Source organism: Aphelocoma coerulescens, chromosome 2 (assembly GCF_041296385.1).
Source record: "Aphelocoma coerulescens isolate FSJ_1873_10779 chromosome 2, UR_Acoe_1.0, whole genome shotgun sequence".
In the NCBI taxonomy this organism is placed as follows: domain Eukaryota; kingdom Metazoa; phylum Chordata; class Aves; order Passeriformes; family Corvidae; genus Aphelocoma; species Aphelocoma coerulescens.
The window spans coordinates 81394992-81411222 of record NC_091015.1 but is presented as its reverse complement, the minus strand read 5'-3'; the positions used below and the strand labels follow the sequence as shown (position 1 = coordinate 81411222).

The window sequence follows — 16231 nt, the reverse complement described above, 5'->3', positions numbered from 1 at the left end:
AGATTGACAGGGTGCTCCACCTCACCTTTCAACAGGGCATTACTATGCAGTGATGGAAAACAGCGAGCTGTGGCTGGCTTTGGCAGGCAGCTGCAAACTGCAGGGCTGTGTGCCTGCTCACCTCATCACTTGCTCATCTGCACAGTCACTGCCTGCTCCTTGCTCCCAGCATTTGGTTGAGGAGAAGGGACACATCCCAATGTCTTGTGGCAGCAAAAGTTGTTTGTGGGGAAGTTCTGAAAGTTGAAAAATGCACCTCAGGGCAAATTGGCCCCACTGGAAAAGGAGTACATTTCTGTGAATATACTGTCCTAAGGGCCTAGAAAAGACAGAATTTGCACCTACATTGACATTTCCTGAGGCAAAGCAGTTAAGCTGATGTCAGGGAAGTTCTGAGGGAATATATGCCAGAGCAAGCAAAATAAATCAGTGGAGGAATGATGTCAATATAGGAGGGAGGGAGAAAGCACAGAAACTGGAAGAAGGAAAGTCTTGCTAGACACTCAAAAATACTTAGGCTGTCACTGAAAAGAAGCTTGGACTAGAAAAGCATCAGAAGATACATGGTAAGGCAACGTTCATAAATAAATAAATTTTAAAAATAGAGGAAGAAATAATTGAGGAGGAAGACTAAGGAACACTACAGGCACATGCAGGAAGAAAAAACAGAAAGTGAATGGAAAATGGAAGCAAAAAAGCAAGGAAAAGAACAGAGGTAATGAGAATGGTCATTTTATCCTTTTATCTTGCACTGCTTATGAATTCCCTTTTGCAGATGGGTACTGGAGCACTGGTGCTTGGCCAGCTAGGCTGAGACCTTGGCAGAGGAGCAGGGAACAGCAAAGCTGGACAGTGCTGTGCCTAAAGAAGAGGGTGATCCAGCTTCAGCACTAGAAGGAAAGAGTGGGAAGGGAAGGATGGTGCTGGGGGGCCTTCTTTCTCTTCCCTGCTTACCATGTTTGATCCCATAAGTATCCTATGAATCTAAAGCCAGTTTTACACTTTGTAGGAAGAAAGAAGAGGTGAGAAAGGAAAGACATAAAATTTTCAGTGTTGCAAAGCCACATGGAGCCCTTGTTTAGCTTTGATCTCTGAGTTCAGCTGCCATAACCCAGTGTTGCACCTGAGCTCAGTGATACTGATTAGGAGAGATCAAACACTCTGCTAGCACAGCTCTGTGCTTCCCATCTCTTTACTTCCTTCTCACTTTATGCTGGAGACTTAAATCTCTGTAATCAACCACTCCTGGCCTTCTTTTATTCTTAACTCCAGCGATTTAAAAGAATACCCCCTGTCTGGGGATTCCTGTTATAGTTCAAGGAAATACTTCTTCCCTTCTCTAATTAAGCTCCTTCCATGCACATAAAGCCAACTCCTTACCTGAGAGGGAGAGATGGCTGTAGGCAACATATAGCTCGTGCATTTCCCATTCATTTGCTCTATCTCTGCAAGCAAGCTCAGCTCCAAACAATCTTGGCATGAACCCTGCACACACCTGTGTCTGGGCCAGACCCCATCAAAATCTGAAAGGGACTAAGCACAGCAGTGTAGCCATGGGTCTCCAGGGTTAATGACCAGTTTTCCAGCTGAGAGTGACTTGGCATTGCAATCAGGAGATGTTGCCAGCAGATATTGCCTGCCAGACTCGTTGGGCAGCTTGAGAGAAATGCTAATAGCATATTGCTAGATATAGGTTTCCCAGTCTTCTGTGGGGAAACTTCATGTTGATGGCATTTGCATTAAACAGCAAGATGCTGCTATCAGCAATCATTGGTTAGAGGCTGAACTTTCCCACAAGAGAGGGGGAGGTTTTTTTTTTTAATACAGTATTGACCGGAACGTGCTCCGGAACTCAGCTGTCGTCTTCATTTAACCTCTTCAGGCAAGAAGGTAAAGATTCTATGTTATTTTCTTTTTTTTTTTTCCAAAATAACTGTGCTTTTTTTTTTTTTTTTTTTTTTCCCTTATCCAAAGTACTCTACAGGCTGGTAAAGTAAACATCCCTTTTATATATTGGGCAGAGAGAGATACCTTTACAGGCTGCAAGCAGCAAAACACACTGCTAAAATTCAGGTGGCTCAAGAGCTCACACAAAGGGAGCTGGTCTTCAGTGGGACATGAATGAGTATTTTAGGGACACATTTAAAGATTCTTGCCTACATTTCACAGGCTGTTGAATCTGATATTTCCCCAGAATCTCTCTGTCCACCCAGCTAAGTCTAATTGCCACAAGACTGATGAGCTCAGTGGCTTGTATGAGAAAGTAGATGCTTTTCTGCCTATGTCTCCAGAAGGGCTGACGGACAGGCTCTTTCAGAGCACCTCTACTCACTCTGGTAGAAACGAGCTTCCTATAAAGTCATGGTGCTGGTGACCTGGACAATCTGACCCACAGGATGAGAGATACAGGTTAATTTTCCTTCTTTACTCATGTTTGCATGGCACAAGAAAAAGCCTTGAAATGTTCACTAGACGAGAGAGAGGGCATGCAATTCTTTGGGTTCTTAGGCATTTCCCCTTTACACTGATTCCCACTGCCAGGGAAGTTGTTTATGTTCTTAAACAATGACGCTGTAAAAGAGAAAGGGTGGAGTGGTATTCAGATTTTGTTTTGCTAGTGGGGGTGCCAGTCTTTGCTATTAAAATATGAGCTCCTGGGTTTGGCAATGATGTTTAGAAGCTTGCAGAGATGCCTGTGCAGCTGCACACAGGCACAGCAAATAACTTGCCACTGTACAGCCTGTAAGAGGCCAATGCACCTCCATGCCTGTTTATGCAGAAATAACTGGCCTAGAAAGAGGTATGTAAAATACCAGAGGGACTGATGCAAATTAACAAAAGCTTTCTGGCATAAAAGTAGCATCCTGAGAGGCCAGGTTGTTTGGAAAATGAACTTGGCACCATTTCACTTGAAAAGCTGCTTTGTACTGAAATGCATTGGTTTTTGATTTAAAGCATGTGTTGTGCCACTTAGAGATGATCAGAATTGCTGTTGTAGGAAATTTAATTTTTCTTATGTGGTGTTTGTCCCTTTCACTCCAAATCAGCACAGAAACACCTGGAATCACATTTTTCTATGAATGGTCATGAAAAATAAGAAAGTCACTTCTACCAATTGTCATGTGAGGAGACAGCACTGTCTGTCATGTTGTCTTTTTCTAGGATAGAACCATGTAATTTCTGCCAATTCTATTTTCCTCTGTGTAGGAGAAATGAATGTATATTAAAGCACCTTAATGGGACACAGATTGAATAAGTAAAACATGCAATGGGAATTATCATGTGGCATCAGGCAAAACAGGTTCCTTCTTACTTAACTTGGAAATACAGAATTACCTTAACAGCAAGGCTACGGCTCCCTTACCTTCTCCACCCTATTTACTGCCTCCTCCTGTTGACTGAATAATATAGTCTAATACAACCATTAATTATGACAGTTTTCAGCACAGATTTTTTTTTATCCCTTGATATTTTTTATTTTGATTTCATCTACCCTTAGCCAAAAACAAACTATAAAGAGAGAACAGATCATGAATAGTTATAGGAAAGGAGCGTTCATCATTTCACATAGCCGTGGAGGAAGTTTGTAATTTTTACGAGGTCTGTGGTATGCAGTGGTTTCTTCTGAAGGAAGCTATTTTCCTGGGTAGCTTCTTGCTCACATACTGCAGTGCCAGTAATTTCATTTGCCAGACTATATTTCAAGCTGCTGAACCATCATGAAAAGGATCTCCTGTCATCAGGGGCTCTGCACTATTAATAATACTCAGTGCAATTGCCGTGGCTAGTGCGGAACAGTTTCTATGAACTTCCTGGAACACTTCTTTTGATCCTGGATCATCCCTCCTTACCACTCCAAGATTATTTGAAAGTGACATTACCATTTGCTGTCCACCCTGTGGATGTTCTACAAAGGCTGTGGTCCTTGCAGTAGCTGCAGGAGTCTGACTGAGTTATTACACAGATTACACAGAAGTCTTTGTGGCGTGGAATCATTAATATGCTTCTTCCCCCCCCCCCCCCCCCCCCCCATTTTAGATTAGGAAAGTCACTAAATCCTTTCACTGTACAGTAAGAAAGTTTCTCCACAAGCCCGTACCTGCCCTCCCTTCCTCTGGATTTCTAGGGCAGCTCTCTAAATAGTTCCCACTCACAAAGCTATGGAGCTGGCTGTAGTGTTTGCACCTGGATGTCTCTCTGGTGACAGCCTGCTGTTTTTGCTAAAGGAGTGGCCACATCAGTGGGCCAGACGCTCACTTTAAAACCTGTTCACAGATCTTGGGCTCTCCCTCCTTTCTTGGCACTCAGTCCTTTCCCTGCAGGGTGGGGTGGAGGTGCCTTCTTCCCACTGAGTAAGTTCATTAACTCTTTTTTTCCTCCTTGACTCGTTCTGAAGTTGGGACACACCTACAAAATGCCTCATGCCCTACATTTACCGTGACTGAATTCACAGCTCCATTTCAGATCTTTCAAGACATGTGGGAGTATAGCACTACAAACTTCAGCACTGAAGATGCACGGAGTTTTGTTTTCAGAAGGTTGTGGATAGTAGGATACAAAGGTGGAAGAAAAGAGAAATTATTTAGTGCAATGTCTTGTGCTCAGATGACTGCATTACTAAAAGGAAAATGAAAACCATGTTACATAAAACTAACATATTACATTACATATTACTAGCACCAGAGCTGAAACAGCTGTGTTCAGAATTAATGAGATAAAACTCATCTTTAATTTGTCTGTGCAGAGAACCCTTTGGATATTTCTCATCTGTTTTGTCCATTTGTATTAGGTCCTTATGTGAAGTACTTCTGGACTCCAGGGTAAAACAGAAGTCTCAGTATGAAACATCTATGAATTTTTCTTTCAGTGTCACAGGTTCTTTCCACAGAGCATCACTCAGAAACAGGATGAAGCATTGATTGTTGCTGTGCTTTTTGAGTTAGTCAAGTGGCAAGAAATGTCTGCATTTGCCACATGTTGTACCTTCATATATTCAGAAACTTTACTTTTCCACCTCTTCCAAGACTCTGCAGCAATCTGTTTTAGGCTCACTCTGTTTTCCTGTGGTCTGACTTCATTCCCATTGTCTGGCTCTTGCTGCAGGCTAAGATGGTTTCACAGACAAATGCTGCATCTTGGCTCAGCCATATCAACTCTGAATGCCCTGGTAACTTCTGACACCCGAGTCCCAGCTTTCAACATAAAGTCATGCCTGGCTCATGGCTGAGCTGGAGATAGCATGCATGCTGCATCTTGAGAACAGTGCAAGGCATTTTGAATAGCTCTTTGAATAAAGAAAACTCTGTGGAGGTCAGGCTCTCTGTGAAGGGAGGGACCGATGGCTGTGGTAGAAGAACTGGGGCCACAGTGGGAGAGCAGGATGACAGGAGAGTTTTGGCTGGAATAGGTTGCAGGTCCCCAGTACCAGGAAACCCCCACCCCAGAGGGCTCAAAACAACTCTCAGAGGGGCACCAACAGCCCAGGACAGGCTGCAAAAGTGCCCTGCTGATAAAAGGTCCTGAAGTTCAGCTTTGCACCAGCCTCTTTCCACGTTTAACCTCTGGTGACATAGACTGGAGCTCCTCGTGTAACTTTCAACTTGCAGGCTGCAGCTTCAGAGCAGACAGGGCTGAGGAAGAGTAGTGCCTGCTGTGCTGTGGCCATCTGTGGGCACTGGGGAGAACCACTTGGCTGTGCACTCACTCCTTTTTTCAACAGAGGAGCTCTGGCAGCTTTCTCTGGACCTGACCCATGCAAGCCCCAGTGCAGGCTGAAAGGTAGAGACAGCCAGATCTGTGCCACGGGACACATGAAGGACTTGTCTCCATACTGTGGCTGTGTATTTTCCCCTAAATAAATAATCTTTCTGGAACACAGACCAGTGCTATTTGTTCAAAATATTTGTTTGATACTGAAAGTGATGTGGTTTTGGTTTTTATTTTTATTTTTTTTTTTTGGTATAATAATTCCAGAAAATTTTGTGTGATCCCACTGGTATCTACACAACACCTTTACAATTCTCCTAAGATTTGGGAAAGGAGATTCTATCCCCCTTTTTTCAAATGGCCTCCTCCTTGCAAGGACCAAGCTGAACTTGGTTCTAACTTGTCCTTAGTGGAGCGGGTTGAACATAAATGACCCATGGGAGAGGTATCAGACTGTACTGTTTCTAGTACAAAGGTACAGAGTGACAGATATCTTGTCATATCACTGAGCAGGAACTTACAGGCTTCTTTTCAGGCCTCTTGAGCTATTACTTTGTTCGGAATTTTTAATTGGGCATCCTTCCTAAGGCTGTGGCTCCTGGAAAACTGTAAGAAGCTAAAAGTGTATTTCAAACTGTTAGTGTTTCCATATGTAGTTCAGTCTCCATAGCTGTTAATGACCCTTTTTCATGTATGAAGACATTTAATGGACAGTGATTTTATTTTTAGAAACCTGCTGTTTGAAACCCCCTCACCACAGCTCTGGTTACCACGCATGGTTATATGCAGGCTTAGTTTCTGTCACCAGGTTTGTCACTAATGTATGTTGTAAAAAGAGGAAAGAGTTGATGCACCTCTATGCATCAAACCAGTTTGGACAAGGAAAATGTTAATCCATACCTGTCTAATTTCAATACCATGAATTGAAATAAGACACAGCATGGGATAAGGCAGAAAAAGGGTCCTTTCTGAGGAATTTACATATGTTCTGAGCATGGGTCCCTTTTGCAGACCCTCTGTGTCTTTGCTCCTGCTGTGCCTCATAGACTGATCTGTGCAAGGCTGATTAAAACTCTCAGGATTTCAAAAGTGTTTATTATGGTCAGCAACCAGCTATGGGACAATTTCGGAGCAGATAGATGCTTCACAGTGTGGTCTAGCTAGGCCAGATACATTAAATTTCTTCATTCTTTTGTGCTCCCACTCAGCAGCCACTTCATGATGGACTCTGTATCTAGACCAGTTACTGAATTTTGCCTTGATCTCTACAAAAAGCTCAACAGAAGTGCAGAGGACACAAATATTGTCTTCTCTCCAATGAGCATCTCTATTGCCCTGGCCCTGATCCATCTTGGTGCAAAAAACAACACTGCTGCTCAGATAGAAAAAGTGAGTATGAATGAACCATGGTGAGGTGCTTCCACATTGCTTGCTGTTCCTTTAATAGAAATGTTGGGCATCCCAGCACGACACACGTGTGAGTGTCTCACAGGAAGCCTGCACAAGGGCAGGCACAGATGTTGCCAAAGTCGTGCTTGGAGCACTATGATCCCTGCCATCTGCTGGTGTGGGTCTCATCGTGCCCCCCTGCAAGAGCACAGAGCAAGGCCCGACTGAGGGGAGGTCATACAGCACAGTGGGGCACTCTGGCTTTCCCCCAGCCTGCTGGCAGAGTATCAGGCTTTGTTTCAGAATTATGGGCAGACGTTTCCTCTTGTGGTTGCTATAAGAATCCCGAAGGTGGGAGTCTGGGTGGGCAGTGGGGAGAGCTGCAGACACCTGAAGAGGTTGCACCTGGGTGGCTGGAAGCATTAGCTCACTTGTCCCTTATGACATTCAAGAGTCAAAATGTCTCACCCCACAGAGACCCAGGTGGGCAAGGAGGAGGTGACGACCAGACACTGTGCCTTTATTCCCTGCAGTGCAAGTTCTGCTTTCTACAACCTTTCTTCTCCTTTCTTACATGAGCCCATGAATGGTAAAAGACCAGCAATTCTAAGGGAGAGGCTCTCACCAGGGTGTGGTGGGTTGACCTTTGTTGTGGCTGCCAGGTGCCCACCCAGACACTCTCTGAGAGTCTGTTCTCTTTGCACAGAAAATACCTCTGCAGCTCCCTGGCTACCATAACTATGCCACATCAATCCTTTAGACAGGGACTCCTGCTTATTTTATGAAAGTAATGGGAATTGCCCAATATCAGTATCCTCTATAAAAAGAGAGTAAATCTATGTATGATTCAACACTATTATAATGGAGACGCTGCTGAAAATTTTTCATTGAGATATTTGTGCATTAGAAACAAGGACTGGCTTCCATTAAGAGCACAGTGGTTTTGATCTGTTTCCTAAGTTGATGCAAATGTTAAGAATGGTTGCAAGAAGCCAGTTTTGATGTTTTCAAAGAAAATTTATTTTTATCTCTTTGCTTGGGGCAACTTTTTTGTTTTGAAATTTAAGGTAACTGTAGCAATGAAAACACAAATCAAATATAAAATATCAAATATTTTGAGGTAGTGAAGGGTAACATTTTGAGGGATTAAGTGCAAGTTCTTCTTGGTTTGTTAATATAGAAATGTGAGTCTGAACATGAATATATGAACAAGTTCAAGTCTGTCATTTTAGTTGATGGGTGAAACTGAGAAAATGTCTTTCGTGAATCTACACACGTACCCAATACAGCGCAGCAAAGCTTTTAAACAAGGAATATGGTTTTATCCCAGTTACAATTGCTGTAACTCGTTATCTTCAACTGCAGGTGCTCCATGTCAGGAAAGCTGCAGGAAGAATGAGCCTTGGGTATGATCACGAGAGTGCAGCTCCAGAAATGGAGCCAGAAGGAAGCCTGGAGGATCAGCCTTCCTTCTCAGAGGTGTGTTCTTGCGTGGTGGGTTAGTGCAGGTGAAGCACTGGGGTTTGCCACTGGAGGGAGTCAAGATCACATGCTCAGAGTCTGCCTAATCTTCTAGGAAATGCCGTACACAAGGTGTTATTTTATTAAGGGCCAGTAAGTCTGTATCAAAGCCTTCAGTGATCTCATCTGAAGGAGGATCAGGCTAGAAAGCTTGGACTAGCTGGATTTAAAAATCAGTGCAGCAGGAATTAGCCTTATAGTGGTATCTAATTAACATGCAAATTAGCAACCAAAGCTATACAGAGGAATCATTTTAATTGTTGTTCTTGTGCTACTCCCAGTGTAACAAGGAGGGAGACCTTAACCATAAAGCGTTCCAGGTGCTGCTTTTACAACTACGAAACCTTGGTGAGAAATACATTTTAACCTTGGCCAACAATCTCTTTATACAACAAGGATTTGAACTCCAGCAGGTAAGTCACCTGCGTTCTACTAACTGCTGTGGCCATGACCTCAAGCTTCCCCGTAACTGTGAGCCTCACTGTTGCCCCCTTGTGTGTATTTTGGAGCACCCGATGTACTTCTTGGATCTGAGTTCTTGGGGCTGGTGGGAAAGAGACAAAATTCTCAACTTTCAGTTATTTTATTTTATTTAAAAAAAAAAAACAACAACCCACCCTATGTTTATCAATGGCTGTAGAGCAAAAATAAGGCAGGGACCTGTTCACTTTTGGCATGTGCCTCAGCCAGAGGAGAACCTACAGCCAAAAATGGCCTATTCAAGCTGTCTGAAAACTGCCTACTTCAGGCCTTGCAAGTGGGACAGCTGGGGCAGCAGTAAGCTTGGAGAGGGGTTATCTCCTGGGGTGTTGTACAGGTTCATGCACAGGGCTGCTGTGCTGAACTTCTCGCTCCTTTCCTACCGAGTGACTGAGTGGCCTTGAGACTACTTGGAATGGCTAACTTGCTAGTCACGTCTTTGCTTTTCTGTCAATTATTTCTGTCAATTATTTGGATACTTAAGCATCAAACAACTTGCATATTTTTCTGTTTCTTTAATTTTTTATCTGCACCTCAGTTATGCAGTTCTCCATGAGAAGACTCTTTCTTCTGGTTTTCTTTTTACTTATTTACTTTTTTTACCTATGCAATAGAATAATTATCTCTTCTTCAAAGAATCTCTGAATAAACTTCAGACGCTTGACAGTTCCAAAATGAAATTTTGCCTTATGGATTCAACAGGTCCCTCCCCGTTTCTAAAATACTACTGAACCATTGATTTCCTTCAAAAGGCAATAAATGCTTAATAGATTTGACTAATTAATAATCTTTATTTTGCTTTACAGCAATTTCTAACGTGTACCAAGGAACTGTATGGAGCAATGCTGCAAACAGTGGACTTCCATGGTGCTGTTGAAGCTGCCAGAAGAAAAATGAATGCTTGGGTTGAAAGTGAGACACAAGGTAAAACAAAGCAAAACCATAGCCATTCTATCACTGCCTTCCCACATGGGTTCAACAAATGAAATTCCAGAGTAGGAAAAGCAGAGACCTGTTCACGTTTCTCTGTGTTCACTCTTACGCTGTTTAAAGGTCATTTGTCTTCCCATCCTCTCTTGAAATATTATTAGGGTAAGTTACCAGCTAAATTATTTCTGAGTTAAAGATGCGTTTGCTGTCAAATACTTTTGTATTCTCACCCTTATGCCTGGCCTGATAGTTGCAGTAGTATCTATAAGGCTTGACCAGACAAACTGCTCCTGCAAACAGCCATAAATGCAGATTCAGAACACCAGGGTATAGCTCAGTGACCCCCAGCTCCCCCATCCTCCCTGGCTGGTAACAGGGCAGAGGAATCTTTTATTTGTTTACCTATACTGTTTTTGTTCTTTGAATAAACCAAGAACTGTGTTTTTAAGCTAAATATGTGTTTTTAAGTTTTTCCAAAACTAAGTTCACAGACCAGTAATTAAATCTCAGTCCAGAGTCTTAATGACAACTAACAAATACTTCTGTGTTCCAAAATTCCCTTTAGGCAAAATCAAGGAACTCTTTGCCCCTGGTGTGATTGATGGACACACATTGCTGGTGCTCGTGAATGTACTCTACTTCAAAGCATCCTGGGAACACAAGTTTGAGGAAGAAAAAACAGTTCAGAGAGATTTTAAACTGAATCAGGTACATCTGCATTCTGTAAATCTTAACATTATTCACCTTAGATTCTGTGAGAATTTCAGAAAGCTTGACAATGTCCAGGGCTGAGCTGCCCTGTGAGTAACAGATGGGTGTGTTGGGAACTGAACTTGCCTCCCCTGCTGGGTAGCGGTGTTGGTAAGAGCTGTATTGCCTAACAGACTGTGTAATTTTCTTTTCAATAGAACAGAAAGAAACCTGTGCAGATGATGTATCAGAAAGGCAAATTTAAACTGGGCTACATTGAGGAGGTGGGTGCTCAGATCCTTGAACTCCCTTATGCTCAGAAGTCACTGAGCATGATCATCCTGCTGCCAGGAGATGTGGCTGATGGATCTGTCAGTGGACTGGAGCAGGTAAGGCAGTACATGTCACAGACTAGGCCTGGAAGTCAGTTGTCTGAATTAACACTGGGTAAAGATCTAAATTTTTCTAAAGCTTCCCACCTATTTTAATCTCCTTTTCCCCCCCATCTTATAGATTGAAAGCACAATTTCCTATGAAAATTTAATACTGTGGGCCTCTTCAGAGAACATGTTTGAGACAACAGTGGAGGTTTACCTCCCCCGATTCAAGCTGGAAGGCACCTTTAACCTCAACGAGGTTTTACAAGAGATGGGCATGACCGACATCTTCACTGAACCAAAAGTTGACCTTTCTGCAATGACATTTGCAAAATCTCTGGTGCTGTCAAACGTTGTCCATAAGGCATATGTGGAAGTCAACGAGGAAGGCACGGTGGCGGCAGCTGGCACGGGAGCTTCCATTGTGAGCAGGTCTCTGCCTCTCACAGGGGTGTTCATGGCTGATCACCCTTTCTTATTCTTTATTAGACACAATCCTACCAATACTATTGTTTTCTTTGGCAAACTCTGCTCACCTTAAAATCAGGGCTATTTTCTAACACTGTGTGGAACACCTGGATGAAAAGCAGAAATTGTATTTTTCTCCCAAATGCTTTCTTAATCCTCTGACAGCTAGTTTGTGCTTAAAAATGAACTGCAGCCAGTTTTGTTTAGAACCTATGAATCAGATGCTCTGCCACTAGGCTCCTTGAATGGTAAATATTGATCTGAATCCAGAAAAGGAGTAAATTTTACCTTAAGCTCACTGGATATGAATAACATTTTTTTTTCTTGATGTGCACATATGCTCCTGTACTCCTGCATCCATATGCATTCCCGTGTAATAATGATGCTGACAAGAGGGTTGAGGTGGGATGGAACCTCTGGAGATCAGCTGGTCCACCTCCCCTGCACGAGCAGGGCCATCTACAGCTGGTTGCCCAAGACCAAGTCTAGATGCCTTTTGTATAATTCCAAAGGTGGAGACTCCATCACCCCTTTGGATGACCTCTCCTAAGTCCGTCCTAAGTTCTCAAATAACTCCAAAGAGAATTTTGTTTCATGGTGTCTGCAGGAACAGGATATGAAACTGTGTATTCCTAAAGATGGTTAATTATTTATATAGTAAGGTAGGCTGCCTTTTATATGGGGAAAAACAGTGTCTGAAGGTTGGTCAGTGCTTCTAAACCATGTAGCAGTTCTTGCAAAAAACCCAGGATGTTGACTACATGACCGTGTTTACACAGAGTACAGCATTTAGAAAAAAAATTGAGAAGATGAAAGTGAGTGTGGAGCTAGCTGGAGCAGACAGGAAGAGTCTTCTTTGTGAAGGTTAATGAAGAAGGAACTGATGCAGCTGCTGCTATAGGGTTGACCAAAAGAGTGTTTTACCTCCACATTCCTTACAAGTTCAGAGCTGACCACCTGTTCCTCTTGTTGATCAAACACAATCAAAGCAAGAACATTCTCTTCTTTTGCCGATATTTCCCCTAAGGGTAGAGCAGGTTCTGCTTCCTTCTGCCCAAAGAGAGCACAATACTGTGGTAGAGAGGAGTAAGACATGAATAACACGTTGCTATCAAGTGCCATGGACATTTCCTGATATCCATATTCTTGACCCCAAGAGAAAACACCAAGTTGCTTTGGCAAGACAACTGGAAAAATTATAATGGGCCTTTCCTGTTTAGAGCTCTTCCCAAACAAGTGAATACCCTTAATGGAGCTTATTTCATTCTTATTTCATTCTTAGCCATGAAAACTCCCATTGCAGTGGGGTTGTTTAAACAGTTGGATGATGCTCTGTATAAATCAGAAGTCCAGCATGATGCCTCCCCTCTTCAGCCACATGACAAGGCTGATGGTGGGGCCACTCTCCAGGAGGTGTTGCAGGACCAGCCACCAGGTCCCAAGCCAGAGACAGCTCAGTGCTGAACCCCACTGCTTTCCCCCCACATGTCCCCAGTAACCCCATCTCCAGTGCCTAAACACCACCATGGGGGTAAGGATCTTGGCTACCACGAACACAGGTCATGCTCATGTCCTGAGTGAGTCTCCATACAGATGTTGGGTGTGGAGATACATAGAGGTTTGTCCCACACTCTTCTCCTCAGGTACTCTTTCCAGGCCCTCTCTTTGTAAGTAGTAAAGTGTGGCAGCAATAAAAGTATTCAAAGCATTTAATTGGTATGGCTTTTTTGAACCTTGATTTGAAAGTTGCCTCAGGCACTCAATGCTTTTGAACATCTGCCACGTCTTGTCTCTTGCCTGTTGTATTTCATCTGTGAACTAAAAGCACAGCGAGGTGTAATTTGCCACCACCAGGAACTTGAATGTCTTTCGCCTTCCTTTCTCTGACCTGTCATTCTGAAAATAATAATGAGTGCAAAAGGTAGAGATTTTTTAGTATGACTGTGAAACTTTCTAAGAAAAATTCTTCTCCAGTGCTCTGATGTTTGACATGTGCCTGAAAAACCATGCTCCTTGGAGACCACAAGGTGTTTGGCCTTGGAGGAAGATTGTTCTAAGTATATAATTTCTCACCCTGCCAGTTCTATGACCCTCTGCCTGACGAGTGGGAAATTATTTTACTAAAGAATACAGGGGAGACCATTGAGGGGAAAGTATTTCCTGATCCAGAATTCCATAATGGTTGAAATCCCTCTGAAGTACCATATTATTTTCAGAATATATTAATGTAATTGTCTTGTGTCTGCACTGGGGTGCACTGAGTGTGACTGGGATGGAGCTGACTGTGCTCACAGCAGCTTGCACAATGGTCTTTTGGGATTTCTGGATAAAACAGTGTTGATATATTTTGGCCGTTGCTGAACTGTACTGCAAAAGCAAATATGGTCTAATTCTGGTCTCTTCTGCCTATACAATTTTCTGCAATTATACAACATTTGTTTATAAGCTATTAAATTGTCAGTCAACAGGTATTGGTGGAGTTATGATAGATTTACACTCATGTTTGAGAACAGAATTCAGTCCCAGTTCTCCAGCTGAGCAGGAAGAAAAAAGGGCTGTCTTGAAGTCTCAATTTAGAAATGAGCACACAGAGTTTTGTTTCTCTGTGTAGCACAAAAGCAGACAAAGGGAGAATATGTTTATGGGTACATCCTGTTTCTGGTTTACAAATACAGGAGGAAAAAATTAACCACATCTTAAATATACAGTAAACTGCAGCTCTGCGAATGAAGGAACACTTTCCCCACTCTCAAATGAGAAGGCTTGCAGGCAGGGTCAGTGCTTTGAAGTCACCCCACAGGCATTTGATGGTGTTCCAGATCCTGTTTACCTCCCATGGCTTACTGGTAATGTTTACTTTGTACAAGAAGGAGGTTTAGGGAAAGGGCCAAATGGGACTTTCCCCCTGCATCAGCACTGTCTGTGTGTGCTTCTGTACCATGGGGACTCTGTTCCACTGGCACACAGAGAGCTACAAGGGAAGTGTTGTGTCATGATTTCCCACACACCCTTAAATGTCCCTTCATCAGCATGTTGCAGTCAGATACCTGCCTTTGTCTGGAGCAACGTGAGGCACTTCTGTGTATGGATTTCACTCGGGTGTCCCAGGCCAAATAATGAAGCTATTGGACATCATGTTCTGTCAAGACATTCTTGTTTGCATCCAGAACACAATAGCAGGGACGACTTTACACATTCTGCCTGAAATAGTGGTTCTTGGAAGCAGAATGTGTTAAAGTCAAGTTTTCTTAAATATCTTATTCTGTATAGTAAAAGTATCTTGCTTTATGAAGGTTGTTGGTAAGTGACACTGGTCACAGGTTCCCCATTAGATTATACACAAAGGTTTACAACCAGCTGGGATACAAGTATCTGGGATTCACAAGGTGATGTGTCTGGGTTACAGCCAGGCCAGAAAAGAAAGGCTGTCAAATTTTATCCAGGATAATATGAGAGCAAAATCTTTATCAATGGTAAAAATCAGTGGAACTGAGGGAAAGCAGAAATGTGAAGAGATGTAGAGAACTTATTTTCAGGACAGTTCAGTAGTCCTTGGTTACCCCAGGAATGTAGGAATTTGAATTGCAGAATGATGAAATGATTTATTGTACAAATTCCATGGCAGTATGTGGAAAACATACCATTTACACACCAATATTATTCTGTGGCCTGAAGAAGAATCTTTTTCCATGGGAACAAATTCTCTTTTCTCACCTCATCTGGAGCTGAATCAGTTTACATTGGCTGAAAATTTGACCCTGCATTTTCAAGTTATCCACCTGCCAGTTCCTCACAGTGCTTGGCTGCTTAGGAAGGATATTTTCAAATCTGTTTTCAGAACTTGGTCACTAACAATATGTGCACAATATTGGCAAATACTTATGCTCCATTTCTGGACCTATGATACATCTGATTTCACTAGCTGTAAGGACTGGCAAGAATATCCACACTAACATTTATGCAAATAACATATAGGACTACTGAGCCACTGCACAATTTGACTAGCTATGGAAATCATGCCACAAGGGCTGTCGCAGGAACGAGGAAGAGCAATTATTTTTAACATCCAGACTGATGGCCAAAAGCAGTACCTTTCTCCTCAGAGTGGTGAAAATTACACAATGTGCTACAGGGCTGAGCAGCCCTGAAGGGTATTTCAAGTTTCCAAGTCCATAATTTGTTAAAGTAGCTCAGTAGCTAACAATACCCACAGGTTTTGGGTAGTGTGATTAGCACAGTGTTAAGGTCCTGGCTATGAGTACATCTACAATAATTACATTTTATGACCAGGGATACACTCCCAAATGCTACATCTTGTACAAAGGATAAACTGACTAATAAGTACTTGAACAACTTGGCCATCAGCACATACCAAGTTTAAAGATAACTGGATGTAACAGTTTTAATTTACAGTCAGGACAACTTAGGACAAAGTTGAGTTAAAACTTCAGGAATAAGGAAGAACAGAAATGGAACAGAGGTTTGGAAACTCTTTGTCTAGAAGCTTCAAAAACAGGTTCAACAAACACCTATCAGCTGTAATCTAGATCTCTCATCCTACCTTAGGGCAGCAGATGCACCAGGAATCTCAAAGCTCCTTCCAGCCACAGTTCTGTCATTTCCAACCAAAGTTAACAACAACAGCTCCATTGCATGAAAATATCTATTAT

The 16231-nt window shown here is 42.6% G+C and overlaps 1 protein-coding gene across 3 annotated transcripts; it reads left to right on the top strand.

The window, feature by feature from the left end:
* The first annotated feature begins 1510 nt into the window (after positions 1-1510).
* Positions 1511-14039, top strand: LOC138106903 (serpin B11-like). 3 transcript variants are annotated; one of them, XM_069008259.1, is made up of 8 exons: positions 1511-1890; positions 6918-7095; positions 8461-8574; positions 8898-9029; positions 9903-10020; positions 10592-10734; positions 10935-11105; positions 11230-14039. In XM_069008259.1, the coding sequence occupies exons 2-8, from the start codon at positions 6925-6927 to the stop codon at positions 11632-11634; spliced, it is 1254 nt and encodes a 417-aa protein (XP_068864360.1). In that variant the 5' UTR covers positions 1511-1890; positions 6918-6924; the 3' UTR covers positions 11635-14039. The 3 variants fall into 3 exon arrangements, with proteins under 3 accessions (XP_068864360.1, XP_068864361.1, XP_068864359.1); XM_069008260.1 differs by having other exon boundaries at positions 6915-7095; positions 10935-11000; XM_069008258.1 differs by having other exon boundaries at positions 6915-7095.
* Positions 14040-16231: the final 2192 nt, after the last annotated feature.

Bases quoted from the DNA above. Each gene is read 5' to 3' on its own strand.
- LOC138106903 (XM_069008259.1), top strand. From the start codon at position 6,925: ATGATGGACTCTGTATCTAGACCAGTTACTGAATTTTGCCTTGATCTC. The intron at 10,021-10,591 runs GTAAAACAAAGC...AATTCCCTTTAG, and splicing joins GGTTGAAAGTGAGACACAAG to GCAAAATCAAGGAACTCTTT. The intron at 11,106-11,229 runs GTAAGGCAGTAC...CCCATCTTATAG, and splicing joins CTGTCAGTGGACTGGAGCAG to ATTGAAAGCACAATTTCCTA.